Source organism: Arvicanthis niloticus, chromosome 2, assembly GCF_011762505.2.
Source record: "Arvicanthis niloticus isolate mArvNil1 chromosome 2, mArvNil1.pat.X, whole genome shotgun sequence".
In the NCBI taxonomy this organism is placed as follows: domain Eukaryota; kingdom Metazoa; phylum Chordata; class Mammalia; order Rodentia; family Muridae; genus Arvicanthis; species Arvicanthis niloticus.
The window spans coordinates 6323608-6351370 of record NC_047659.1 but is presented as its reverse complement, the minus strand read 5'-3'; the positions used below and the strand labels follow the sequence as shown (position 1 = coordinate 6351370).

The 27763-nt window shown below is 46.7% G+C and overlaps 1 protein-coding gene across 2 annotated transcripts; it reads right to left on the bottom strand.

Moving 5' to 3' along the window:
- Window positions 1-505: 505 nt before the first annotated feature.
- On the bottom strand, window positions 506-27763 carry Ttf1 (transcription termination factor 1). Of its 2 annotated transcripts, XM_034496391.2 has the most exons (12): window positions 27709-27763; window positions 22083-23471; window positions 20761-20987; window positions 18440-18625; window positions 17089-17167; window positions 13409-13539; window positions 12639-12873; window positions 8743-8832; window positions 6816-6881; window positions 4147-4232; window positions 3110-3287; window positions 506-1875 (listed from the first exon to the last, which is right to left on the bottom strand). In XM_034496391.2, exons 2-12 carry the CDS (start codon window positions 23462-23464, stop codon window positions 1857-1859), a joined length of 2679 nt encoding a protein of 892 aa, XP_034352282.1. In that variant the 5' UTR covers window positions 23465-23471; window positions 27709-27763; the 3' UTR covers window positions 506-1856. The 2 variants fall into 2 exon arrangements, 1 of the variants encoding a protein (XP_034352282.1); XR_004606221.2 differs by lacking the exons at window positions 506-1875; window positions 3110-3287 and having other exon boundaries at window positions 12646-12873.

Below are 27763 nucleotides of genomic sequence, written 5' to 3'. Positions count from 1 at the left end.
AGGAAAAGGTTAGGGATCCCAAACATTTACACAGCACACAAGCTTCCTGGGACACCCCATGCCTTCAGCCAGTACTTGCTTTGTAAGTTGGTTCTTGAGAGCTCCTCAGTCTTCTGCTATTGACTCCACTAGAGCACTGCCTTCTCCGCTACACCACCTTCAAAGCTGACCACCCATGCCCTGCTGGCCATGCTAACAGCTCTGCCTGGTATGAGCTCTCATTCGGACCTGAGGAGTGGCAGCCAAGGCCATAGCAGGAGCAGAAGAGACTGTTGCTGCTGCCCCAGAGGCAGAGCTGTGGAAGAGGGCTTCTTGTGTGGACAAGAAAGCCTCAAAGAAACCACAGAAAGCCAGCCCAGAAGGCCACTCCCAGGGATGGGGGAGCTGTGGCCCTGGGCTGAGTCATTCAGTTTTGGGAGATCCCTGAGACTCTCATGGTGCTTTGGGTTTGAATCTGTCAAATGTGTAATGAGCCACTGTCTTCAAGTCATTTCACACACATCTGTATAAACAACCAAATTCTTTTATTTTCCATTTTTATAAAACTGAGAAAATATATATTCTTTTGAAATACTTCACAAAAATATACTTTCATGTCAACCAGATCTATTGTAGTCACTTTAATTTACCATATAATATTCCATTCTAGAACCATACTTCCTGTTAAGGAATAATTCATTTTTTCTCTATTATAAACAGAGAACTGGTTTATACATTAGTACTATTATTTTTGTAGGAGAAATTTAGTCCTGTTAGCACAGAGACTAGAATGCCTGAGGGACAGGAGGAGCTGGGTAGAGAATCATGTAGTAAAATAACAGCATCTACACAATGTTTTATCCCTGTGTTTGTTCGAGACAGTCACCTATAGCCCAGGCTGGCCTAGAATCTGCTATTGGTAAGGACCGCTTTGAACTCCCAATCCTCCTGCCCCATGTGAATGTTGGGTGCATTAGTGTGCTCCACTTGATTCCTCTGTTATCTGTACATCTGTGGAAGTGCTGGGCACATAGCAAGCAGAAGCCTGTTAGTGTGCTTCCTTCTCACGGTGGCTGGTTTAGCCTATCTTCTAATGGTGCCACAGAAATAATATCTGAGAGTTTTCAGGGGACAGTAGATTGCCAAGTGGCACCAACGAAGACAGCAGTATACTGTATCATTAGCCACATTTTCCTTTCTCTGTCTCTCCAGAACAGATAAGACAGAAGTCTGAACACTTGGCATCCCAGACTCCCTTGCAGCAGTGTTCTTCTAAGGGTCACACATGGACACATTTCTCTGCAGGGCAGCGGCAGCAACAGCAGCTGGGCTGGGAATGGGGAACAGCTGGGAGGAACACAGGGAAGTTGTGGACTGCAGAGTTAGAGCTGCTCTGCAGTGCCTGTCCACTCTCTGGACAATGCACTTCTCCTTTTGAAGGATGTTCCAGCATCTCATTTTGTGTGTGTATGCTTGAGGAACTATGTAGCCCAGGCTGACCTCGATCCTGTGACCCCTTTGTCTAACCCCACAGTGCTTAGTATACATCACCATGCATAGATCTTGCAGAAAACTTTTTGTTACCTAAGCCCTAAGTTCTCTCTCTGAAACACCTACAGTTGGTTTAACTCTCCTGACTGACCAAAGGGCAACCCTTTCATCCAGTCCTGAGAATCCAGTGGGGGCTGTGCTCCAGCTGACAGACTCTTCCAAGGCTAACAGCTGGGCTTCTAGGAAGAACACAAGTCCTCCAGCAAAATACCATGAGAACTCGGTGCCCAGCATGGGAGAGGCGTCATATGCAAGCAGGGCCTATGGCCAGTGTGCAACAGAGGTCCAAGGGAGCAGAGAGCAGTGTGAGGGAAGAGAAGATCCAGTCACTGCACATCAGAGGAGCTGCAAGAGAGAACAGTGACAGTCGTCAGGACAGGCCGGCTTTCTCATTTTACTAGGTGCAGTGTTATCTGCTGCACCTGGGGCTGGTGGCTGCGTTGGTTCAATGGGACCAGCAGTGTAACTGCTTCAATACAATGATACAGGAAGTATTCAGTCAGCTCACACTTGTGTTTCTCACAATCACACTGACTTTAATGTGAACAATAATACTTTTAAAGACGTGTGTGTGTGTGTGTGTGTGTGTGTGTGTGTGTATGCATGCGCACATATGTATGTGTATGTGGAGTCCAGAGAATTTCTGGTGGTGTTCCTCAGGAGCTGTTCTGTTCATCTCCTTTGTTCACTGGCCCTGTGGCTTGCTGATTAGACTAGTTTGGTCACCTAGCCTTGAAGATCCTCCTGTTTCCACAGCCCATATGTGGGTAGCATGGATGCAGCACCATGCCCAGGCCCAGCTTTATGTGAGTGTTGGGGATCTGACTCCATTGTGAGCAAGCACTGCACTGGTATGGTCTTCTCTCCAGCCTCTAGTGTGTTTTAATGCTCACACACCCTTCACGCCAGCTGTTTTTTTGTTTGAGACAGTTTTTCTATGCAGCCCAGACTGTCCTGGAACTCACTCTGTAGACCAGGCTGGCCTCCAACTCAAGAGATCCACTTGTTTCTGCTTTCTGAGCGCTGGGAGTAAAGGTGTACACCACCACCTAGCTCCGTATCATTTTTGTTTGTTTGTTTAAGACAGGGTTCTCTGTGTAGCCCCGGCTATCCTGGAACTTGCTCTCTAGACCAGGCTGGACTTGAACTCAGAAATCCATTTGCCTTATCACACCATTTTTAACAGACATCAGGACTGAAGATTCCTGCCTGGTCATATCTGGATCACTCCCCCAAGGGCTTATGTGTTACAGACCAGGTCCCCAGGGCAGTGTCAGTGTGAGATGATAGTTGCTCGCTCACGAGAGTTCTTCAAGCAATGGGGGTGAGTCTTGAAAGAATTGTAGGATCCCTTGTTCTCGTCTGCTTCCTGGTTATGAGGTAAATGATTTCCTGTGTGCTGCCTCCAGGCACAGAGCAATAACACCAAGGCATGGACTGGAGCCACAGAAAGAAAAGCCAAAGCGACCCTTTCAATTCTGAGGTGAGCAACTTAGGCACTACTGTGACAAGGAGCTGACCGTCACATGTGCACACATGACCTAGTGGAACAGGACGGGAATCACAGGCCTGCACTCACCTGGGCTCCTCTGAGCCCCCTTCATCGCTGTCATCATCACAATGAAAGATGTCTTTGAACAGGAAATCTTGTTTGGGAGCAGAGGGCGTTTGGATCTGACTGTCTTTTTTCTCCATCTTCTTGTCTAACTTTTCTTTCAGCAAAGGCAGACTGTGCTCATATAAGTAACCAACGATTTCTGCAGAAAAGGTACAGCCTCTAATTAAGGTCAAAGGTCGCAGGACCTTAACCATAATCCCCCACACCTATTGGCACACGGAAGATCAATTTATCTGGTGCATAGTCACTTACAATGTTTGAAAAATAATCCTACAAGGCAGACATTCATTATTCTTTCATTATTATTGTTTTTATTGTTTTGTTGTTCCTGTAGTTATTGTTATTATTAATGGCATGGGTGACTCTGGTGTACACACGTGTACAGATACATAACCAAGGGCACATCTGTGTGGAGGCCAGAGGTTGATGTCAGTACTTCCTCAACAGCTCTCTAACTCACTTCCCCGGACCGAGCAGCTTTGTAGACTTGGCTACAGTGGCCGGTGTCTTCGTCTCTCTAGAACTGGGATCACGGTGTGCACTGCCATCGCCCAGCTTCACATGTGCACACACAGTTGCGCAGTAAATACTTTACTGAGACAATTTCCCAGCTCCCTCTAATGGACCTTTGCAATAAGGACATCGAGGCCTGACATATTAGTCATTGACTCAGTGAGGAGGTGAGCTGGGAAGTGATGTCTGCTAAGTACAAAACAGTGTCTTAGGACACTTCAGGACAATGTCCCTGTCTGTGGCTCCAGGTAAAACACCTTTGTGAGGCAGCAGAGCACAGCACACTGCCCTGAGAACCGGCTGGAGCCCTGGACTCAGCCTGGAGGGGTGGAGACTCTGAAGACAGGTTCTCACATGGCTCAGGGAATGTTGTATATAGCAGAGGCTTGCTTCTAACTCAGAGATCCCGATGCCTCCACCTCTGTATTGCTGGGATCACTACAGTGGGACAACACCATACTCTTAACAAGGATTTGTATACTGACCTGGAAAAGTCTTTTTCTGCCAAAAGGGAACGCAGGCAGCTTTCAGCTTATAAAATTTTGCCTGAACAAAAGGTGGAGGGACATCCCTTTAGAAAGGAAAGGTAAGAAAAAACCATTAGTGAGCACATTGTCAGTTCTTTTTGTGATGGGGTCACATGTATTCTATGCAGGCCTGGGACATTCTATTCAGTCAGGGATTTCCTGATCCTCCTGCCTATAATGCAATCCTAGTAAATCACTACATCTAGGGTAATCATTAGAACAAAATAGCTGTTTTTTACTGTAGCTAGAGTAGACACCAGAATGAAGAATTGTATTCTAGAAATACTCTGACCTTGAAGAAATCTTTGTGGAAAACAGTGATGATTTTATTATCTACAGAGTTGTATTTCTAGTTTTTTCTTTTTTCTTTTTTTTTTTTTTGGTTTTTCAAGACAGGGTTTCTCTGTGTAGTCCTGGCTGTCCTGGAACTCACTTTGTAGACAGGCTGGCCTTGAACTCAGAAATCCGCCTGCCTCTGCCTCCCAAGTGCTGGGATTAAAGGCGTGCGCCACCACCGCACGGCTCCAGAGTTGTATTTCTGATGGAGCTTTCCAGCCTGTGCATGACTTTGGTCACATGACAGTCCTGGCACACCTGTGCGTCTTGCATTATTGAATACTTCGGACAGTGAGCAATGAGGGTTAAAGTTGCAGGCCGTGGTGGTGTCTTCCTTCATGAAACACATAGAGTAGGGGCTTTGAGGAATTTGTTTTACTCAAAAAACAACTTTTGTGTAACAATAAATATGCTTATCTCAGCTGTTCAAGGTTCAGTTCATCGAGGCTGGACCTCCCTACTGCCTCAGAGCTGGATGATATTCTGGTGGGACCCTTTTTGAGTGTTCTGAGCAACTCAGAACACTGACAACTGCCTTCACCCCACCTGATTCTGTGTGGTGCTAGGGACAGAACCCAGGGCTTTGTGCATGCTAGGCAGCACACGGGCAGCTCTCCAGTCATGGGCACACCACCACAGCAGGTTACTCTGTATATAACTCACTCCAAGTACGCTGAGAGTTGATTCTATAGAATGTATTTCTAGAAACAGACTTACTGATTTCCAAATGGAATTACTCAAAGGGACTTTTCAAATCCTGCAGGGTAGCAAGGCTATGAAGCAGATATAATTTACTAAGAAAAGAAACCGAGCAGAGGATGTGGACAAAGCTGAGTCAGATGTGAGCAGTTTCTGAGGAGGGGGGTGTACAGAGATCCGTTAGCTCCTTTATCTCTCTACACTTCTGATCAAAGGTTTAAAGTGACCAGGTGTTGTTGGTAAAGCAGAACTTATTAGAAAAGAACACTTCTCAGGAAGCTGAAAAAGAAACTCAGAGAGCAACAGAAGAATAACAAAGAGAAGGGGGAAGGGGGAAGGGCCACTCAGGGTCAGGCCCGCCAGAGCAGTAAGAGGGTAGGAGAGAGAGAGAGCCAGTGAGGAGAGAATGCAAAGGAGGAAACATTAAAAAAAGATGGACTCAGTCAATGCTGGCCCTCTGAAAGGCAGTCCCTGGAGACCTTGCAGGTAGAGGAGAAAAGTACAGGGCCAGCATGAGATCTGATGGTAGGGCGTGGTCCAGGGCCTGTAGGCCTCTTGCACAGATGCTCTGGTAAGGGACCCAGAGGCTGGTACCCTGTGGCCAGAGGGCTACTCACTGTTCTTTTTCATGCCTCTCTTATTCTGGACAATGTAACCTATTTTCTATTAAAAAAATAAAACATAAAGTCAAACTGTGCTGGCTACTTTAATGTCTGACACAAGCCAGAAACATCTTGGATGAGGGAACCTCAACTGAGAAACGCCCCAGCAGACGGGCCTAAGGGCAAGCATGTGGAGCAGGTTTTTGAATGACAATTTGAGTGCTATAAGGAGGCAGGCTGAGCAAGCAGTGTTCCTGGCCTCTGCCTCCAATCCCTGCCCTGACTTCCCTCCGTGGTTGCAGGTAAGAATCCCAGGGACTGTGTAACACTTGTCAATCAACACTATTCCATTGCTTCTGGATGTGGACTGCTAGCCCTAAAAAGTTCCCCAGTTCTTGAAGTTAAAGGCAGAAAGATGGTGAGTTTGAGGCAAACCTGGGCTACATAGCAAGATCCTGCACAGAGAAAGCAAAGCAAAGTGAAGTACAAGGTGAGACAAGACCCCTCGTGAGCTGCTGCTATAGTGGAGGACAGCGGTTGAAGTATGCCTCTATCATGTTATCTTTTGAGACAGTCTGGAGCTCAGGGGCTCCTCTGATTTCTTCCCACCCTTCCAGCACCAGGGCTACAGATGCAGCCACCCTGTCCAGCTTTGATACACAATGAGACTTTGATACACAATGAAACTCTATAGACTGAGATCTCTTTCTAGCCACTTCCCTGCACTCATATACAATTCCACATGCGCTTTTATCCTGATAAGGTGTGATAGGGAGCCATGTATTGAAAGTTATCTCTGGGTGTCACCTCGGAGCCTGGTAAGCTGAGGCTGATCCCTACAACCCACATGGCGAAGGAGAGACTGAGTCTCCTGTCTTCTGACCTCCATGTATGCACTGTACACACATGCACATACACACTTGTATACAGGTACATACCATAAGGGAAACGTATTTAAACCTCTCATCACTGTTCAGTGAGTGCTCTTACCCTATGGCACCAGCCAGGTCTTCCCAATCTATTTCATTAGCATCGTTCACATTTAGTTCGTACAACCTGTAAGAAAAAACAAAATTTAAGTGAAACCCATCTCCATTGGCTCACAGAATCCCAAGAGCTGAAAGGCCAAGAGCTTTCACCCCATTCCAGTCCCCTCAACTACACTGACCAGCCTAGTCCAAGGTTAGTCCAAGGTCAGAGAATGAGCTAAGGAGACAGGTTGAAAAGCCACCTCTCTATTCAACAGTTACCCAGGAGTCTCATGCCTACTCCTCAAGACACTACTAGCATCATATGTGCACTACTCATACACAGTGGCCCGCAGTGCCACAGGGAGGGGTGCATCAGCCCCATTCTACAGACAAATAAATGGAGCTGAGGGTCTGGGCCACCAACTCAATTTGTCAAGATTACCAATCAGTGAGACCCAGGATCTCAGTTCTGTCTAACCTGAGATGTCTCCTCAGATCTGCTCATCTGTCTCTCCTACAGAAGGAAGAGTGGGGGACAGCCAGCCAGTGTAACACAGGAAGTACGGCAGAGTGCTGGGACACAGAAGCTAGACAGCGTGGCTACAACCAAGGGCCTCTGCTGCTCGTGCTGATCCTCCAGCAAGCATCATGAGCCTGGGTCTGCCAGACTCACAGGTGAGAATCATAGAGATTCTCATGCTTCCACTTCCTTTGGGGCTACTATGAAGAGGAACTCAGGGACAAAACCATGAAAATCACACCAACAGTGCCATTGTGGTGCAGTATAGAGGAATTTTAAACCAGCAACATGGCTGCTCTGGCAAGGAAGGGATCACATCCAAAGAGCTTCTGGGTCTGTGTGATACAGTTGGAACAACACACTTTTAATCCCTCTGGCTGGAATACAAACATGTCCTTAGTATACACCTTTAATCCTAAACAATGAAGGTAAAGTTAGTTGTAGAGGGAAGCAGCTATGTTTGAAATCTGAGGGGCAGACAAAGTGATGAATCAGAGAAAGATTTGACAGAATGAGAGGATATGCCCAACTCTCATGAGAAGACAGAGGAAAGAGAGGCAACTTAAGAGAGCAGCAGAGGGTGTGGTGGTAAGGAAGGGGTGAGAGAAAGAGGAGGAGTCAGTAGTTTTACAGGAACAGTTTTAGAGAGACAGGTTACGCCGGGCAGTGGTGGTGCATGCCTTTAATCCCAGCACTTGGGAGACAGAGGCAGGTGGATTTCTGAGTTCGAGGCCAGCCTGGTCTACAAAGTGAGTTCCAGGACACAGGACAGCCAGGACTACACAGAGAAACCCTGTCTCGAAAAAACCAAAAAAAAAAAAAAAAAAAAAAAAAAAAAAAAACAAAAAAAAAAAAAAAAAAAAAAAAACCAAAAAAAAAAACCAAAAAGAGAGAGAGAGAGAGTGAGAGAGTGTGTGTGTGTGGTGGAGACAGGTTACAAGTAAAGGCAGAATGGATTCAGAGAATAAGGAGCCAGAAAATTAGAACAGATTGTTAGAGTTACTTTGAGGCTATGCAGAATAACTCAGTCAGAAGCCTGTTTGAATCAATCAGTGTGGAGAGGAATTTGGGCTAGAACAGCTGAGTTGAAATGACCAGCATGAGTTCAGAAAGAGCTAGAAAGGGTGACAACAAGCCTCTGAGATAACAATTACATCTGGCAAATAAAAGTTACATGTACAGTGTAGTGGAGCTATCTAACTTTTCCCACAGGGAGAGCTCTACATACTGAATACACAGTATGGTTGCCAAGTACTAGCTCACGTACTCTCAAAAACACCAGCCTCATTCAGAGTTGGTCAACAGAGGCTCAGAAAGTCATGTCACACACCCACTGTGACACACATGGAAGATGGGTGCAAGCAATGGCACCCTAGTCTCTGATTAACAATAGGGGCTCACATAGCACCCATCCCTATTTTGGTACCTTTCAATAAGGGTGATTTTGGCCTGTAGAGCATTGACACCACGGTACACGAACCCACCATGGGTCATCCTTTTGGTAAGAATCTCTGTCCTATTAAGAGAAAGAAAAGCATAGTTTAATTTTAGTTTTAAAAGTACAACTTTCCTATATTTTTACCACATAAATTGCTCTCATTCACCGGGCAGGAATAAACAAGTGGTTAAAGTGGCTCTCACGTTGAGTGTGGGTAATGGGCATGAGAGGGCCTATTCTGTGGTATGAAATTTTAGTAAAGAAAAGTTTTTTTCAAATTGATAAATGATAATTTTGATTTTACTCATGAAGACTGATGCAAATCTATTACTAGTTCTATAAAAGTGGACTATTTCAATTGAAAAGCACAGTATACTTATCAATACTATTTTCATGATGCAGTTTGCTGGCTTCCCTTTATAATGGAGTTTGCATCAAGTGTAAGTTACACACATTCCGGCCTTATCCATCCTTCTTGCCTCCATGTTTTCTCTTCAGCTCCTCTGCTGACTCACTGGATGCACTTTTTGATATTGTATTAGTGGAAATAAGACTGTTTTTAGACCCAATTAATCCTGGACTAATGAGAACATTTTGAACTGTTGGTGTTGCAGGAAGTGAAGCTTTTACAGAAGTAAGCATCTGCGCTGGAAGACTGCACCAGGAAGGTTTAGTGGGCCAGGTGTGGGCATAATACGTCTGCTAGTAACAGAGTCAACCCTGGAATTGTTTGTTATTCTTCCTACAGAGTAGATGACTTTCCTTGTGAAGACTTAAGCTTGTCTGAAACTGTTAAGCAGTATTTATTAGGTGGCAATCTAGGACCTGACTATGTGTGAGTTTGTGTGTGCCCAAGTATGCGGAAGCCAGAGGTGAACACTGGCTGTCCTTCTCCAGTGCTCTTTACCTTATTGTTTGACACATGGTTGCGCACTGAACCTGGAATTCATTCACTGTTGAGTCAGGGCCAATCAAAGAACTCCAGGGATCTGCCTCCACTCTCCATCCCACCCCTAGTGTTGGGGTTACAGACACCTGGTCTTTATTTTACATGGGAGCTGGAGATCTGAACTCAGGTCCTTATGCTTTACTCACTGGGAAATCTCTTTAGCCCCATAAAGGAAATTCTTGAGAGAAAAGGAATAAGCCTATTCATAGGCACTGAAAGGCACTATGCAAATGCTCTTGTGGTTGTTTATAAATGGCTATTGGGGCTGGAGAGATGGCTCAGCAGGTAAGAGCACTGGCTGTTCTTCCAGAGGACTTGGGTTCAATTCTCAGCACTAGTATGGTGGCTCACAACTGTGTGGTGACATTCTCTTATGTACTGTATTGAAGTATCGCCTGTCAATAAAAAGCTTGATTGGCCAATGAGCTGAGGCAGGAAATAGGAGGTGGGAGGTCCAGTAGGGAGAGAGGAACTCTGGGATAGAGTCAAGTGGAAAGAGATTCGCACCAAACTGCTAGGAAAACTGAGAAGAGATAACCAGCCATGTGATACTCATAGAATAGAATAAACGGGTTCCTTAAGCTATGAGGTAGTCAGGGAAGAAGCCCAAGCTTATGGTCTAAGCATTTAGTATTATTAATTACATCTCAGAGTTCTTATTTTGAGAACTGGGGGCCAGGTGGAAAAGCCTGCAATTACACAACTATCTGTAACTTTAGTTTTAGGAGATCCAGTGCCCTCTTCTGATCTTAGAGGGCACCAATCATGCATGTGGTGCACAGACATATATGCAGGCAAAGCATTCAAATATACAAATAAATAAATTTAAAAACAAACAAATGACAAAGCAGGTGGCTTTCTTACTCCCATCGCTAGCCTCTGAATGCATGCCGATGCCAAGCTTCTGAGAACTCACGTGCTGACTCCTGGGGCCTGCAGCACGTGGCTGGAGTTTGGGCTGCCCGCCTGTGTCCCAGTGAACACTGGCAGTTACAATACACAACAGGAGTGCTCTCAAGGAGCACAACTCAGCAGCAGCCTGACGGGTCACTTCTTCCATGTGCACGACCTCCCTCTCCTTCCCTCTCTCCCCTCCTCACCTTCTGCTTTTCAATCAATGCCTCTCTGTGTGCTTGGTGTTGGCCTTGAACCCTTAAGTCTCCTGCCTCCCTCAGCCTCCCGAGTGCTGGGATGGCAGGATTGTACTGCCAGGCATCACACTCTCTCTCACACACACACACACACACACACACACACACACACACACACACACACACACAGCTAATCCACACTGCTCTTCCCAATTGATAGAGGCTGGGCTTGAGCTCATTTCAGGGGCTAAGGCGCCTATTCTTCTCTTCACATTAAACACACCTTGCCCATCTTATGCTGGTTCTGGAGCAGCACAGCCCTTCATCACTCTCCTTCCAACAGTGATCCCTCAGCCTCCAGCTGAGGCTCAGAGTCTACTCCCCTCCTGCACTCTAAAATGCGAGAAAAGAGTTTCTGTTCACGTCTCCACACTTTACACACTTCCAACATTCTCTGTTCTTTGGAGTTTCCATCAAGCACACGCTGGACTGGGAGCTTGGCCTGGTGCTGGAGTGCTTATGTAGCTTGTGTTTGACCCTGGGTCTGAGCCCCAGAACAAAACCAAAACAAAGCACCCAAATATCCCAAGCAGACTGTGTGGCCAGTGTGATCCATGGGTCTACTTTAATGTAAGGTATTGTGTGTAATGGATTTTACCTTCATTTGGAATGTGAGGTGTGGAGAACTTTTGAGGCCTGCTTCTAGAAACTTAGTGGGAATCTGACTTTGGGCTAGAACTCAGGAAATAGGCTCAGATTAAGAATATTTACATTTGAATTAATGCAAAGCTCAGAGAAGGCTCAGCTGGGGAATGTGTGGCATCCTTTTGTCTTGATCATCATGAGTAGCCCCTAGAAAAAACGTTTACAAGATTTTGTTTATTGCCTTGCTTTCTCCTTGACCCAGAACTAATCGTATTATTTTGCATGTACTTAAGTGGTATAAAAGCAGACTAAGAAAAAATAAGCCTGGGGTGGGGTAGAGGGGAAAAAAGAGGAAAAAAAAAGAGAGAAAAAGAAAAGAAAAAACAGTCCACCTCAGCCTCAGAATTGGCTGGGATCATGCTACAGTACTGTCTAATTGTCTTTTTTTCTTTTTAATCCTAGCTCCCTGCCTAAGAAGCTTTTGATTGACTGAGCTAGCTTGGTCAGTGAGGTCACAGAGCACTGATGCCACAGTGTGGGTCGAGCCCATGAGGAACCACTGCTTCAGCCAGGCTGTAGTTGGATGTGAAGGCTCAACCCTCCAGGACTGGGGAAAGTGAGAGCAGGTGGGGACCATGCAGCCAGAAGGGAACAGAAACTGCCTACCTAGCTCAGAGTGACCATAACTACTGCACTGCAGCAGAGCCCAGAGCAGCTGCTGACCTACAACTGCAAACACACAAGGCCAAGCTACACTGCCACTAGGTGCTGACGTCCTTGGGTTTCTCTCTCAATATCTGTCATTTGCTTCAGTGTTGCAGACTTTTAACTTCTGGATTACTACTCAGCACAATATGGGGCATGGAGAAGCTGTTTTAATTAAAAATAAAGTTCTACCTGCCAACCTAAAGCTGTAGAAAGATATCAAGAGTCACAAGTCCAGCTAGTTTACTGCTCAGGCTGGTCTCAAACCTGAGATCCTCTTGCCTCAACCCCTTGTGTATTGGATTCACAGGTGAACATCACCAAGCCTATCTTTAAGTTCCAAATTAGGAAGAAATAAGCCCCTGCACAGAAGCTGCTGCACAGCGGCACAGTGGATGCTGGCGTGTTCCTACCACTGTGTGTTGTGCACACTTCTTGCCCAGGCCAGACAAATGTGAGCCCTACTGCAGGTACACAGGAAGCCCCACACTTACCACTTACTTTTGCACTGCATCCAGTTCCGGGTCTCCACTCTGGCTTCCACTTCCACCCACGATATGCCCTTGTAGAGTTTTTCCCGGACAATGGACAGGCGACCTTCAGGGTCTTCCTGGAGTCTAGAATCTAGTTCTCTTAACTCCTGGGGAGACATCTTCTTTAGGATCACGTCCTCCACAGCCTTGATTAGCCTCTGGGTTTCTGCCTTACTCCAAGCACCATGGTTTCTATCTGCACACATAAAAGGATGATCTGTATCACAGTTGCTCATCTGTCTGCTTCCAAACACATTAAAAAGGGGATGATAAATCAGGCACTTTCCAGAAAATAATGGGAATAGCTCAAACAAACTGAAAATAACTGACAACGTTTTTTTGTTTGTTTTGTTTTGTTTTACTGAGGCACACACAGTCTCTCTATGTAGCCCTGGCTGTTCTGGAACTCAATATGTAGTCCAGGCTGGCCTTAAACTCAGAGATCCGCCTGCCTCTGTCTCCTGAGTGCTGGGATTAAAGGCCCAACATTCCGGGGCAAACTAACCGCACATCTCACTCCCACCGGCTTCCTCCTCACCAACTTCTGGAAGGACTGGCATGAACCAGTTCATGCTGCAGGATATGGACTGAGGGTGGTCAGTGCACACAGAGAAGTCAGATGGATGGGCAGAGAGAGGGTCTTTAAAAGGAACATGCACTGAGAGTGGACCACAGAGGCCTCTGCATACTGGCTTATGCAGTCATGAGCTTATTTCAGAGAGACCACTTACCACCACCAATCTGAGAGAACTTGAGGGCAACTGAGAGGCTACTTCGGGCTACCATGGCCCCAATCTTTTTCCAGTCATTTCCATGGAGGGAATGGTATGCCTTCAGCTTCTTAGTATCTTCTTCATTGTACCTGAGAGAAGGAAAATGATTGTTAGGTTTAATGAAGTCCAAGACTAGGAATGGCATCTTGTGGCAGAACTTGGAAAAGCTAACTGACAGGAAAAGCAGCACTGACAGGAAGCCATGCCCCTCCTACCCAAGGCTGGAGCCCCTCACTGCCTGTTCATGCATTTCCGTGGTGATTATGCCATCAGTCATGGCTGGAAGAGCCAAGGTCTACTCAGTCTCTCATCGTCCACACCAAACCATCCAGGCCTGCTCTTCTACCACAGCCTCTGTTGGCTTGCACATGGCTGTCTCCCCCACTGGAACTGCTATGCTATGCGGATGGATGGTAGCTTGCAGGAAAAGCTGCACTGGCCATAAAGCTGAGTGCTCCCACTAAGCATCTCTCTCTGCACTGCTCTAGGTCTACAGTAGGAACCTACGGACCCCTAGATTACACCACTTCCTCTAGATCAGTGCTGGCTGCTGTTAACCAACATCGTGTAAGCCTCTCAGTAATGTATCACTCTCCACATGGAAGAATTCCTTTACTTAGTATTCATAGGATCAACATGAGAACCAACTTCCCTGGAGCTGGGGATATAACTCCATGACTTGGCATGTCCTGGCAATCACAAGGCCTGGGTTCCACGTAAGTGCATGGCACACTACTTCCAGGGGTCAGTGTTGAAGTGTAGGACTATGAAGAGACAGCATGGTTTCTGGTCGAGCACCAGCTAGAGACCCCAGGTGACCTAAGGGAAGATATGCATTTCATCATGCTCCCTGACTCCAGGCTCCTGACACAAGGCCAAAGACCTCCATAGAGTGGGGTCCTCCAGTTACGTAGGACAACGGCCCCTAGCTCCTCCACAGGTAGAGGGTGTGACTACAGGCCACAGAGCCTCAAGACATTAATATCTTCATATTAATGAGATACCTAAAGGCCAGAGGGGCATAGTCAATTAAACATTCCTTCCCATACCTTCCTCCTTGCAAAAGGAATTTAGCCTCAGGCCCGCCCTGAAATATGGGGAGTTGGGGGAGGGTATAGTTTTCATCCATTTTCCACCACGACAACAGTATCTTAAGACCATGGACTGCTTTTCTTCTTTGGGGTCTGCTGTGGGGAATAGTGGAACAGGCCTCAATTTACAGAGCCGCTGCTTAATCTCCTGCTGACCTCCTTACGTTCTCAGCCACAGAGACCACCAGTCACCCAACCCAAGCAGGCAAGCCGAGCCAGCTGGAACCCAGCCAAGCAAGTGTTGCTGCACATCCCTGCAGGATGAAGCCGGAGCTCATCCTTTCCCCTCCCTCTTAGGCTGCAGGCCAATCTAGCCTGTATGCCCCCACTTCATTCTTGGCCCTTCCACAGGCCTCTCAGCAGTGCCTGAGGACCCAAGGGTCTGAAAACCAGCCGGTTCCGGCTGCCTTTTGGCTTGGGGAGCCCCAAGCCAAGAGCTCTAGCTCCCTGTGGGACCTTAGACTGTGCTCCCCACCCCGGACAGACCCTGCAGCTTCACATAGCCCGATGTCAGGTGCCAGCATGGAATTCAAATTCCGGAGCCTCTGACCCTACAAGATGCCCTAGCCATGTGGCGAGACAGAGGCGGGACCCACACATCAACCCAGCAACAGGTCTCACGCACACTACAATCCAATTGAAGGGTGTTCCTGCTCTGTGTTCTAAACCCAGCACAGCACTGTCTCTCACCATATATGGCAATATGGCCTAATTCCACATGGCTGGACAGTAGATGGCACAGCTCTGGGAGGCAAGGCCCATGAGGAAAAGAACTGGTTAGTTTGTTCTTAAGTATCTGCCCGAATTAATTCTACTAAATATCAAAGTGTTGGGAGCCAACTCCTAGCAGAAAGCGGTTATCATCTTTGCAGCCATCTTGAGCCATATACCCTGACAAGAGACTTGTTTTCAACAGCCCACAACAGCTGAGCACACTCTGATAAACATCTTGTTTTTCTCACATATCTTGTTTTGCTGTTTAGTGACCCCAGCAAGGCTCATGTGGTATCCACGGCCTCAAGGCATGTGGAAAAGCATATAAATACCCAGGATTTCCTTTCAATTAATGAGACTTGATCAGACCCTCTGCCTTGTCTCCATTCTTCGAGTCTCTTGCCCCTCCATCCCCACTCTCTCTCTTGCTAGACCCTGTTGATTGACCCGTGGACCGGAGGAGGAGCAGCAGTGCGGGCCAGGACATCAAAGTAGGATAAACTACTGAAAAAATGATTTTGAGATTAAACACCATAAATGCTGAAGCAAAGAAATAGCTATTGTCATAACCTTAGGTTTATAAATCATAACCCAGGGTGGCAGTGGGGAGAATGGTGTTTACATCATTACAATGGTCAAAGGTCTGGTAGAACAGTGACAACCTCTCAGGAGGATCTTCTCTAGCACAAGTGTTCCTGTGTCTGCAGAAAGTACACTCAAAAACAAGGACTGTGGAAACCACAGACACACTCCTCTTCATTATTAAAAATTGTAGGCAGTGGGCTGGACAGATGGCTCAGCAGAAAAAGGACAGACTCACAACCTAAAGGATATGACTGTATGTGAAGGCTGAATAGATGGCTCAGAGGTTAAAAGCACTTACTACTCTTTTTTGGTTGTTTTGCTTCTTGGGATAAGGTCTCTCTATGTAGGCCTGGCTATCCTGAAATTTGCTGTGTAGACCAGGCTGGCCTCGAACTCAGAGATCCTCCTTCCTCTGCCTCCCTCGTGCTGGGATTAAAGGTGTGCACCATCATACCCAGCTACACTTACTGCTCTTGCAGAGGTCCCAGGTTCAGGTCTCAGCACCCACATGGTGGCTCACAACAGCCTGCAACCCCAGGTCTAGGTGATCTTACACCTCTTCTGACCTCTGTGGGCTCCTGTGTATGTGTGGTGCACATACATATAGTCAGATGCGCGCACGCACACACACACACACACACACACAAAGTTTTTCTAGATTAAAAAGGAAAGAATTGTGGGTGGGAACATACGGCTACAGTAGGCAGTGGTGGTGGGAGAGAGGGAGGGAACAGGGCTGGGAGATGGCCAGTAGGTATGATGTTTGCCAAGTCAGCTTGAGTGCCTCAGCTCTGATTCCTGACTAGCTTAAAAAGCATGCCCGCAAAATAAATAAAAATTAAAATGTCATTTGAAAAATAATTCAGAATGCTGGACATAGATGAAAACCGGTGACTATATTTGGAGAAGGGGAAAAGAGAGAATGAAACTCATGGCAGAAGGGAACACTATGGTGCTTGGAGCTTACTGTGCAGTAGAGAGCAGAGCATACAGGAGCTGTAGGAAGGCAGGAGATGCCCAGTGCTAAAGCCCAGGAACAAAGAGTCAGAGGACACAGGAAACAGAAAACTCCAGAAGGCTTATAAAAGAATTGGGAGTGAAAATGGATCTTAAAGGTGTAAACCTAACAATCTCCAGCCAGGTTTCAATGCAGAAGCCTTTGTGACCCTCACCTATCAGTCATGGCTATGGATATTTTGTTTCTTGACATCAGGACCAATTCTGGCCCCAGCACTGAGAGTTTCTTACCTGCCTTTGTAGTTATTCACATCAAATATCTTCTTTGCACGATAGTACACAAGCTTCCAGGGCCGAGCGATGCCCTTCCCTACAGAGAGTCAGCAGACAGAGTCAGAGAGGTGGCATGTGGCCAATGTGAGACATGGTCACAGACACCAAAGTAACCTTGTGGAGCCCTCCGTAACACAATTAAGTTATGTACAGCAGTAAGTAGGCTGGGGCTTTATGTGTCCTGCACTGTCAGAACAAATACACAGTTAACACCGCCTTGAGGAATGGTGCACACTGGGTTTGCAGATCCACTCACCAGATCGCCACTTCAGCATAATCTGAGGGGCACCAGACTCTTTGAGACCTCCTCCCAGCCAAGCCTCCCCCACCTCCCTCTCTCCAGAGAGCCTTCCTCCTACCTCCCTGTGTACACTGAAAACACATGTGAGATTACTATCTTCAAATTCAAAAGCGGTTCTTTCATGAGGGACCTGTTATCACTTACTGATCTTTTTTAAAAATATATTTTTTTTTGCCAGACTTGGTGGTGCACACCTTTGATCTCAGCTCTTGGGAGGCAGATGCAGATGGATCTCTGAGTTCAAGGCCAGCCTGATCTACAAAGCAAATTTCATGATAGCCAGGGCTCCACAGAGAAACCCCTCAAAAAGATGAAAACAATAAAAATAAAATAGAAAATATTTTGGGGGGCTGGAGAGATGGCACAGAGGTTAATAACACTGTCAGCTCTTCCAGAGGTCCTGAGTTCAATTCCCAGCAACCACATGGTGGCTCACAACCATTCTATAATGTAATCTGGTGCCCTCTTCTGCCTACAGGCATACACGCAGGCAGAACACTCTGAACATAATAAATCAATGAATCTTATCCAGTGTATTTTGATCACATTCACTCTTAACTCCTTTCCCTGACTCCTCCAAGATCCACCTCCTCCTCTCTTCTCTCCGCTACTTTGTGTCTTTTTTTAAATAATCTGCTATGTACAGTTTGTGCTTCCATAAACTTCCGGGCACGGGGTCATTCGTGGGAGAGTCACTGATCTAACTTTGTGAGCAGCAACCCTCTAGCAGGGATCTGGCTCAACGCACTTCCCTTAGGAGATCATAATGCATGGAAGAGTGTGTTCTGTAAGGAATGACAGACAGGTAAAGAAACTAAAGGTGTAATTACTGCCCAGTGGACAGGGTAGAAGATCAGTTACTCTTCCACAAATCCACTGAAGAACTATTCTTGAGAGTCATGGCCGCACTGCAAATCCCACGGGATTCAGGGGAAGTATTTCCTCACCACTGGGCTGCAGGCAGCTGTGGAAAGGCTGAGGGAGGCTTGGGTCTCTTTCCCCACTTACCAATGTGCAGTCTGAAGGCATGCTTCCGTTTTAGGTTGGTGATCAGAGACTTCTCCTCTGGGTATCTGTCCGTGTACAGCAGCTTGTCCGCACTCTCAATTCCAGTCAGGGACAGGAAATCCTGCACATTTTTCTCTATTTGTTTATTTTCTTTAGCAGAAAACTTGCCAAATCTAATAGCCACACCTAGAGTTGGAGTGAGGGAGTAGAGTATAGACTGTCAATAATGAAGCAAAGCCACTACATTCATCTCCTCTCTCTCCTCTCTCTCTCTCTCTCTCTCTCTCTCTCTCTGTGTGTGTGTGTGTGTGTGTGTGTGTGTGTGTGTGTGTGTACAGACAGGCTCTCCTGTTGGCCAAGTAGGCCAGGCTGGCCGGCCAGCAAGCCCCAAGGATCTGGTCTCTACCTCCCCAGTGTTAGGGTTACAGGCACATGCCACCTGGCCCAGCTGTTACATGGCTTCTGGAACAAAACTCAGGTCATGTTTGTGCAACAAGCACTTTACTGACTGAGTATCTCCCAGGGCCCAAAAGGAAACCTACTGTATTCAGCTGGGAGCAGCCCACTGGGCAGGAGCAGCCCACTGGGCAGGAGCAGCCCACTGGTATCTTTGGCACAGAGTGACTCTCCGGTCCCCATCCTCAGTACTATCCTACACTATATTTCTTCTCCCCACGTCTTTTCAGACAGCCTCTTCCACAGGGAATTGCTTGCTTCCTTAATATCTTTAAGATAGTTATGTTAAAAAGCAATGAACATTTCAGAAGAATCTAAAAGAAGCCCTACTTCACCTACACACCGCTAAACTCCGAGAGTGGTGTTCACAGGGGCTAGCACGAGGCTGCTGAAATAACACAAGCTTTCTGTAAATCAACAAAACACAATACATTTTAAATGGAACTCCTGTTCCTCATGCAATTATAAAGGATCAACTGTGTGAAACCTAGTTCTTTCTTTTAGCAGACTTGGATACTCAAGTTTACCTGTCTGGTGTTTTGTTTGGTTGAGGCAGTTTCATGAAGCTCAGGCTGGCTGCAAACTCCCTATGTAGCTAAGGATGGACCTGAACTTCTGACTCCTGTTTTCACTCCCTGAGTCCTGGGATTGGACATGCATCAGCACACTCGGCTTACGTCCAACCGTGCGCTGGGCGCACTGCTCCACTAGCTGAGGTTTGTCCCCAGCCCTGGGCTTAGGTTCATTATACGTGTTGAGGTCGCTCCTTTTAACCTAACTGTAGCCATATTGTACTTATACTCCACGTTACTCACAAGGTGAAATTAAGTTTATATTTACTACTTTAACTTACACTGGAGAGTGTTATTAGTGAGGCAGAAAGTTATGGTTGAATTACCTGTACCCTGTTAGCTCAGTGTTCTACCATCCCGTTTGCCGCCGGCCTATCACTCCTCAGACCTCACTCAGGATCAGTCAGTTTAAAGGTTAGCCGATAATACTGTGTCTAGTTAGCCAAAAATGCTGTACCACTTCACTGCTTGCCTTCAAACTTTCGAACCTAGGTTTTCATATAAAAAGTCTGCCCTAAGGACAGACAGGTGGCACAATTAGGTTTTCTTCTTGTGGCCCTGATCAATCAATCTGAAAGTGTTCCATACACATTTGAGACTGGTGTTTGAGTGGTTGGTGCACAGCTAACCCTAGGCCCAAACAATGTATGCATGCATACATACATACCACAAAATTAAATAAATAGCCCAGTAATTTATATTTGAAGCAAGGCATGGTGATGTACAAATGTTAATTCCAGTACTTGGGATTGAGGATTGGAGCTCAGCCTGTTGTACTTCAGGATTCAACACGAGGTGTTCAGCAATGGGGCCCACAGACACTGCTCTGTAACTGGGCCTGTGTATTGCTTAACGTGTTTGTTTCTAATCTCTTCAATGCTTTGGCTTTCAAAGTCAGAGGCTCGTCACTCAATGCACAGAACACACTTGTATGAAAGAGCACTTACACCATGCACTATCACGCATAATAAATACATTCAATGAAGAAACATTTTTAAAACCTGACTTTTAACATTCCTCTACCAGCAACTGCTCAGTTAGTACCACTCAGTTGTGGCAACTGGTCTCAAATCTATAGCTTCTAAGATCTTTTTATTTCAAGACAGGGCTTCTCTGTGGTGTCTTGCGTGTCCTGGAACTTGGTCAGTAGACCAAGCTAGTCTCAAACTTATAGTGAGATCTATCTGCCTCTGCCTCCCAAGTGCTGGGATTAAAGGCGTGTTCCACCACTACACAGCTTTGAGATCTTTTTAAAGGATGCGTCACTCAAAAGCAGCACACTGGAAAGCTTACCTTGTGCCTTAAATTCTTTGAAGCGCCCTAGGTCATCTCGATACATGCGTCTGATCGTGGTGGCTGCCCTTTCCTGTATGTCAGGAATGAACTCTTGGAGCTGTCTCACTGCAGAGCCCAAATCCACATCCAACTCCTCAGATTCTCTCCTGTCCTCACATACATATCTTGTTGCAGAATTGCTAGCTGACTCCAAACTGCTTTCTTCTTCACGGGTAGGTTCTAACCTAAGGGGGAAACTGGGTTACCAGCAAGTCATCTCTCCAGTTAATACCTTTTAACTCTTCCTGAATGGGTCTCAGTCTAGAAAAGTACTGAACTTAAATTGCACCCTGTTGGCAGCCATTAATTCAATAATTTTCAAATTCTTTATTCACCCTGAATAGATCAGATGGGCGTGTGTGGACAAGAGACAACTGGATCCTACCAGTTAGTGCTAGTCTATGTGCTACTTCTCACCCTCGGTTCTAGGAAATAAAGCCCTTTTGATCCCTAGAGAGATCCCCTGCCCTTACAATGAGTTGAGTTGTAGAATACACTGGCTCTTCACTGGTTAGCTGGGTGTCTGGGGTGTGCCCAGCTGTGGCCATTCCTGCTGCCCAGGCCTCATTTCTCCCTCCATTTTTTTTTATGTATCCATCCCAATTGCTTTTCCCAGTTCTCCAGCAGATGGCAGAAACTGCCTGCTTAGAATGTTCAGGCACAACACTAGTGAGTCTGTCAGACTGGAAACCATACCCTCCAATCTACTTGTTAGCAAGTTAGTGACTTTCCTAAGACCTGTGGCCCAAGGAAAGCTAGATAGTTCCAGCCCTAGCATATTCCTGCCTCATGATCGACGGACTGACAATGTCCCAATGAGAGGACAGTGTGAATGGCTCATGAGTTATCAGTACCATCCCATGTGACACTTAACATTTAGCAGTCATGTAAAACTGTTCAAAGCCAGAACTTCCAAACAAAGACAAAAAGATTACTGAGTGAAAAATAGGAAGAGAAAAATCTGTCCTGGGTCCAGGATCTGCCAGTGGGGAAGTAGACTTGTGTGTGAGTCAAGCTCCAGCTGCTCCACAAAATCCCCAGTATAAGGTACATGGCCCTTATGTCCATACATACTCTTAGACAAGCCATGGGGGCTGGGAAGTCTTAAAATGGTTCAAACTTATAGAATTGGGTAGAACAGATCACAGTGAAGATCTAATTTAACTACCTTCATTTACATATGAAGACATTCAGCTATCTGCTCAATTAAACGTCACACTATTTTTAAGATTTCTGTCATCTCATATGCATACAGAAGACACACTCCACTCCCACCTTACCTCTGCATCTCTTCCCTGTGCTTCTTGGTGGAACAAGCCTGGGCTTCTGCCTCTGTTGGGCTGTGGTCCACGTCCTCTTCCCTCAAAGTACCACTACCTTCTGATGTGTCCATGAGGGCATTCTCAGTCTTGCTGTCTAGCACCGAGACACTGTCACTAGAGGTGGCAAGAGCAATGGATGTGTGCTTCTTTTTCTTGGACTTTTTCTTGATACTGTGGGATTCTTTGATGCTCTCACCTTCTTCTCCAGGCCCAACTACTCCTCCATGGTGTGTACTATCAAGACTCTCAGAGATAGCCTCCGAGCTATCAAGACTCTCGGGGACGGTCTCCAATTCCTGGTTCCTGAACACTGGTTTTTTAGACTTCTTTTTACAAAACACTGCTGCTTTTGTGCTTCTGCCTTCTAGATCCACAGAAGACAAGGACTCTGACTGGGACAGGGAGATACTCTCAGGCTGGCTTCCCTGGACAGCATCCCAGGGTACACCTTTCTGGGGGTGCTTTTGATTCTTTTTGCTCCTGACATCACTGTGCAGCTCTCGCCAGTCATGCTCCTTGGGTGCAGCAGTGGGCAGCTCTTCTGTTTCATCCACTCTGGCTGACCTTTGTCCCTTGCTCATATCAACATAAACAATATCCACATCCTTTCTAGAAGTCTGTAGCAGGTTCTCCATGTTCTCCTTATCTATAAGGATGACCCCAGTTTCCACATCCACCTCCCAAACACTATTCTTTTTCTTTTTGTGGGCAGAAATGGTCTTCTTAGCTTTATGGAAGGTTTCTGAATTTTTCAGAAGGGAAGAAGTAAGCTGCTGGGACTCCTTCTTTTTCTTCTTCTTCTTCCTCTTGGCTTTCCGAGGTTGCTGGCTCTCCAAGTTCTCCTGGGCTGATGTCTGAGACTCCCTCCTCCTCTTCCCCAGCATGGACACTGGAGGCTGCTCACTCTCCAAGCTCTCCTGGGCTGATGTCTGAGACTCCCTCCTCCTCTTCCCCAGCATGGACACTGGAGGCTGCTCACTCTCCAAGCTCTCCTGGGCTGATGTCTGAGACTCCCTCCTCCTCTTCCCCAGCACGGACACTGGAGGCTGCTCGCTCTCCAAGCTCTCCTGGGCTGGTATCTGGGATTCCCTCCTTCTCTTCTTCCTCTTGGCTTTTTGAGGCCACTCACTCTCCAAGCTCTCTTGGGCTGGTTCCAAGCTCTCCTGGGCTGGTTTCTGGGACTCCCTCTTCCTCTTCCCCAGCACAGACACCGGAGGCTGCTCACTCTCCAAGTGTTGAGAGGGCCATTTCTGAGGTCTTTTTTCAGACACAGAAGACCATTTCTTTTTCTTGAACAAAGTTGTGGTGTGGGTCTTAAATTTTCTTGTGCCCCCTTCCATTCTATTCCTTTAGGAAAATGTGACAACAATGGTTTATTTTGACATTTTAAACATAAGCGTGGGGGCAGGGGTGATAGCACAGTCAAACACAATGTATGACTAATGATAAGCCTGGGAGTCATGAATATAAACTTTACATTATTCAAAATATACAGGAAGTTCACTGTGATCCACTTTGGCTAGTCCCATCACCTTTATGACTGACTGACACACACACACACACACACACACACACACACACACACACACACATCCTAAGTTCACAAGAAATACCACTGCCCTGCACAGCCTAGGGCCTCATGCCACTTACAGTCTATCTTCTATGATGTGTACTTGCTGTGGTTCTCCCAACATGCCCAGTCTTTTTCCTAGCTCTCTGTAGGGTCTCTGCTATCCCTGGTCTACTAGTTGCTGTTGGGGCTCCTTGCCTGCCTGTGAGCTTAGGTAGAAGACTGCTCTGCTTTGTTTTGTGAGACAAAGTCTTGCTATGGAATCCAGGTTGGCCCCCACCCTGGGTATAATCCTCCCATCTCAGTCTCCTCAGTCCCAGGACTACCAGCATACATCACATTGGTGGGACTTGGTGGGAAAGTCACTTCTTTAAGAATGTTTACTCTCTACTGGCTAACTTTCATAGTATCAGAAGGTGCCATGTGGGCTGCTGGGTGGAAAAATTACAATCTTACCCAGCTGTGAGCCCTGTGGACTAACATTGTGCCTACGGGTGCAACTGTGGCCTAACTATCTTAGGTAGTCAACTCCTTTCTGGGTGAATTTAAGGCCTGTTCCATAGGAGGAAATATGCTTAGTACTGCAACTCTGGACCAGAGCCTGTGGTTAGAGAGCTCCCAGCCACAGGGTGAAGCTACCACTGTTGTTGTGCTAACCAGACACAGCATCACTGTATCTACACTTGTCCTCTTGACCACAGAACAGAGCAGCTCGCAGACCTCATCACACAAGCATCTTTGTGCAGTGGACAGCAGTTGATTGATGGAGAAACTCACAACCAGTCAAAGGACAGAGAACAAGTGTTGTCAGTGCAGTGCTCAGCCACAAAGGGAACATCCAGATCCCCTGCCCACCCTTCAAGGCTCAGACCATGTCAGAAGGGGAAAGAGTTTAAGAGCCTGAGGCTGGGGGGAGTGGAGCAAAACGTGTCTTCTGGACATGATAGGGCCGTTGTGTTTATACCTTACAGCAGCTGTATGTAGCTGCCTGCAAGAGATCAAGCCAGTCAATACTCAATGTGGAGGGGAAGGGGCTAATGAGCTCCCACTCCTAACTGAGGTGATACAGGATCCTGGGGAAGGGGGAGTCGGTTTTCTCTAAGGTATGATCCCTGGTAGGTTGACATGGCTCCAGAGGCTGGCCCCATACCCAGAGTATATGGTAGCACAAACTTGACTGGGTTATTTTTTAAAAAGAGGACATGAAATTGTAGGGAGGGGGGAGGGAAGTGAGGGTGAATCTAGGACCTGGGAAGTAGTGGGATGAATCTGATCAAACTACATACTATGAAATCCTAGAAGAATACAAGTATCATAGTTTACAAAGGAAAGCTTCCTTTCCTCATTCTCTGTGGCAATCAGTGCTTTTTTTTTTTTTCTTTTTGAAGCACTTGTAACTTAAAAATGAGCAATTAGCTACTCAGTCATTCAACATCTATCTCTTCTGCTAGTACATTCAGATCCCACAAAGGAAGGCAGTTTGTGTGTGCTGCTCCATTTCCACTGCCTGGAAGCCCTGACCCAGGTCATTAAAGAGAGGCAAGTCTCATCTTGACATCACCACATATCCCCAGACCTCATGCAGGGTCACTGGCCTCTGACGAAGAGGACAGATGTACCTTGTTAGTGATCAGCAAAACAAGAAAACTCCATAAATCTTTAGTTGCACACACCTGTAACCTAGCACTGAGAAGTGGAGGCAGGAGGATCCTTCTCAGCTATACAGTAAGATTGAGGCCAGCTTGGGATACTGAGACCCTGACAGGGACCCTCCTCCACAGTGAATAAAGAATTACATACAAACAGTTCATACTCCTCTCCTCAACCTGAGTTGCTTCTGGATACAAATATTTAGAATACTTAGAATTTATCCTTGACTAGGTGATGTACTTATGTGGTTCACAACAGCACACTCCTCCCAACCCTGACAGAATTTCTCTATGTAACCCTGGTTCGTGTTGTGTTCGTTCGTTCTCTCTCTCTCTCTCTCTCTCTCTCTCTCTCTCTAGACAAGGCAGGCCTTGAACTCACAGATATCCAATTGTTTCTATCTCCTGGAAGATAGGATTAAAAGCATGTACCACAACACCCATCCAAAAACAGTGTATTCATATTTCCTATCAGTATCTCTATGACCTGTAGTTTCTGTTTTACTAACAGACTCTGAATCTCTTGAACCAGGCCTTTAGCCAACCTAGACGCTAAGTACCTTTCCTACAGAAGGGACTTAACGTATCCTGGGAAATGCACAGCAGCTGTAGGGGCTGTGCTTTGGAGGGAAGAGGCCATGAAAGAACACTTGAACAAGGCAGGTCCTACACCTTCCATGGAGTACCAGAGCTGCTTTAGACCCTCTTCCTTCATAACTATCCTCCAGCTGGGAAGCAGAACCTAGGGATGCAGGGGGCCCTTGCAAAGACTTCAGCTGACACAGCAGGAGTGCACAAGGGCAGCTAAGAATCTAAGACAGTCTTACACAATCACTGTAGCGCTAGCACCTAATCTGATCCTGCTCTCAGTCATTTTCATTTTTTGGCCTGAATTAATGCTTTCTCTGTCTGTCCCTGTGCTATTGAGAACAGAGGAAAAACCCACAAACGGGCAGGTGGGCTGTATTAAAATCATGACTGGGCTGGGCGGTGGTGGCTCACGCCTTTAATCCCAGCACTTGGGAGGCAGAGGCAGGCGGATTTCTGAGTTCGAGGCCAGCCTGGTCTACAGAGTGAGTTCCAGGACAGCCAGGACTACACAGAGAAACCCTGTCTTGAAAAACAAAAAACAACAACAACAACAAAAAACAACAACAACAAAAAAACAAAATAAAATCATGACTGGAACCAGAATACTATCCAGAACCAGTTCCCATAGGGTGGCTACTAGCCAGATGAGGTGACTGAGCACCTGAAATGAAGTAGGGCCAAAATGTAAAACTGAAATAGACATGCTAGCCACCAGTCTCTTCACTGAGCACAATTCCAGTGCTGCCCCGGTTCCTGATCCTTCCAGGAGTCATCATCAGGAATGGTTTCCCTATTTTCCTCCACATCCTTATTGTTACGGCACATTTAGTTACTGTTTTATTGGTTTGTGTGTATGAATGCACTTACTATCTGCTGGTGCTCGTGGAGGTCCCTGGAACTTTATTATAGACGGGTGTGATCTATACAGATCTGGATGCTGGGAACCAGGCCCAAGTCTCCTACACAAGCAACAAGTGCTCTCAGCCACTGCCTCATCTCTCCACACCCTTACCCGATCTTGAGGAACTGGAGGGATTTATGGAGAAGAGTTAACTATTTATCCTCACTAAATGCACAGGAGAAAAGGTGTAAGTGGAGAAGCTAGTTCAAACTCGGGTCCTCGTGTTTGTGCAAGTATTTTACTTGCTGAGCCACCTCCTCAACCTCCATTATTTTGTCTGTTATTCTTCATAGAAAATATCAACATCCTTTCAGACCTCCAGGGTCTTCAGTTCCTGACAAGGTCTGGCCCATGCCGCTCATTTCTTGGCTTCCTCTGTCTTTGGAAGGAACAATGCTCCAATTTCCTATCGGCCTCGCGATGCCTTTATGCCCGGTGATTAGCCTCGGTGCGAAAGCCACTTTATCAGGGTACCATTACAGACCCCTAACTGGTTCCCACAATCCTTTCCGCACAGACTTCCCAAAAAGCCCCGGAGTTTCTCCGAGGAGGCTCCGCTCTAACTAAGGAGCGGAAATGCACCTATCCCCACTTCCGGCCCCATGCAACACTCCCCCACCCCCACCCCCCCCCGCTCACCACCCTAGCTTCTGACTGACTCTGCTGTGTCCCGGGCATGCGATCGGAGGAACAGACTAGAAAGAGCCCACAGGCCGCGGCCTGGGTCCCGGGTTCTCCTCGCCCCCGGCGGCGAGGAACAGGCAGATCCGCCTCAAGCCGCGGCCTCACTCTAAACGAGGCCGCAGTACAGCCACCCGCCACACTTGGGGGGAGGAGGGGAGAAGAAACTCAACGAAAGCTCGTCCGACCTACCCTGGGATAACGTAGCACTCTTCTTCCAACCCGGAAGTGTTGTGAGGCGGAAGTA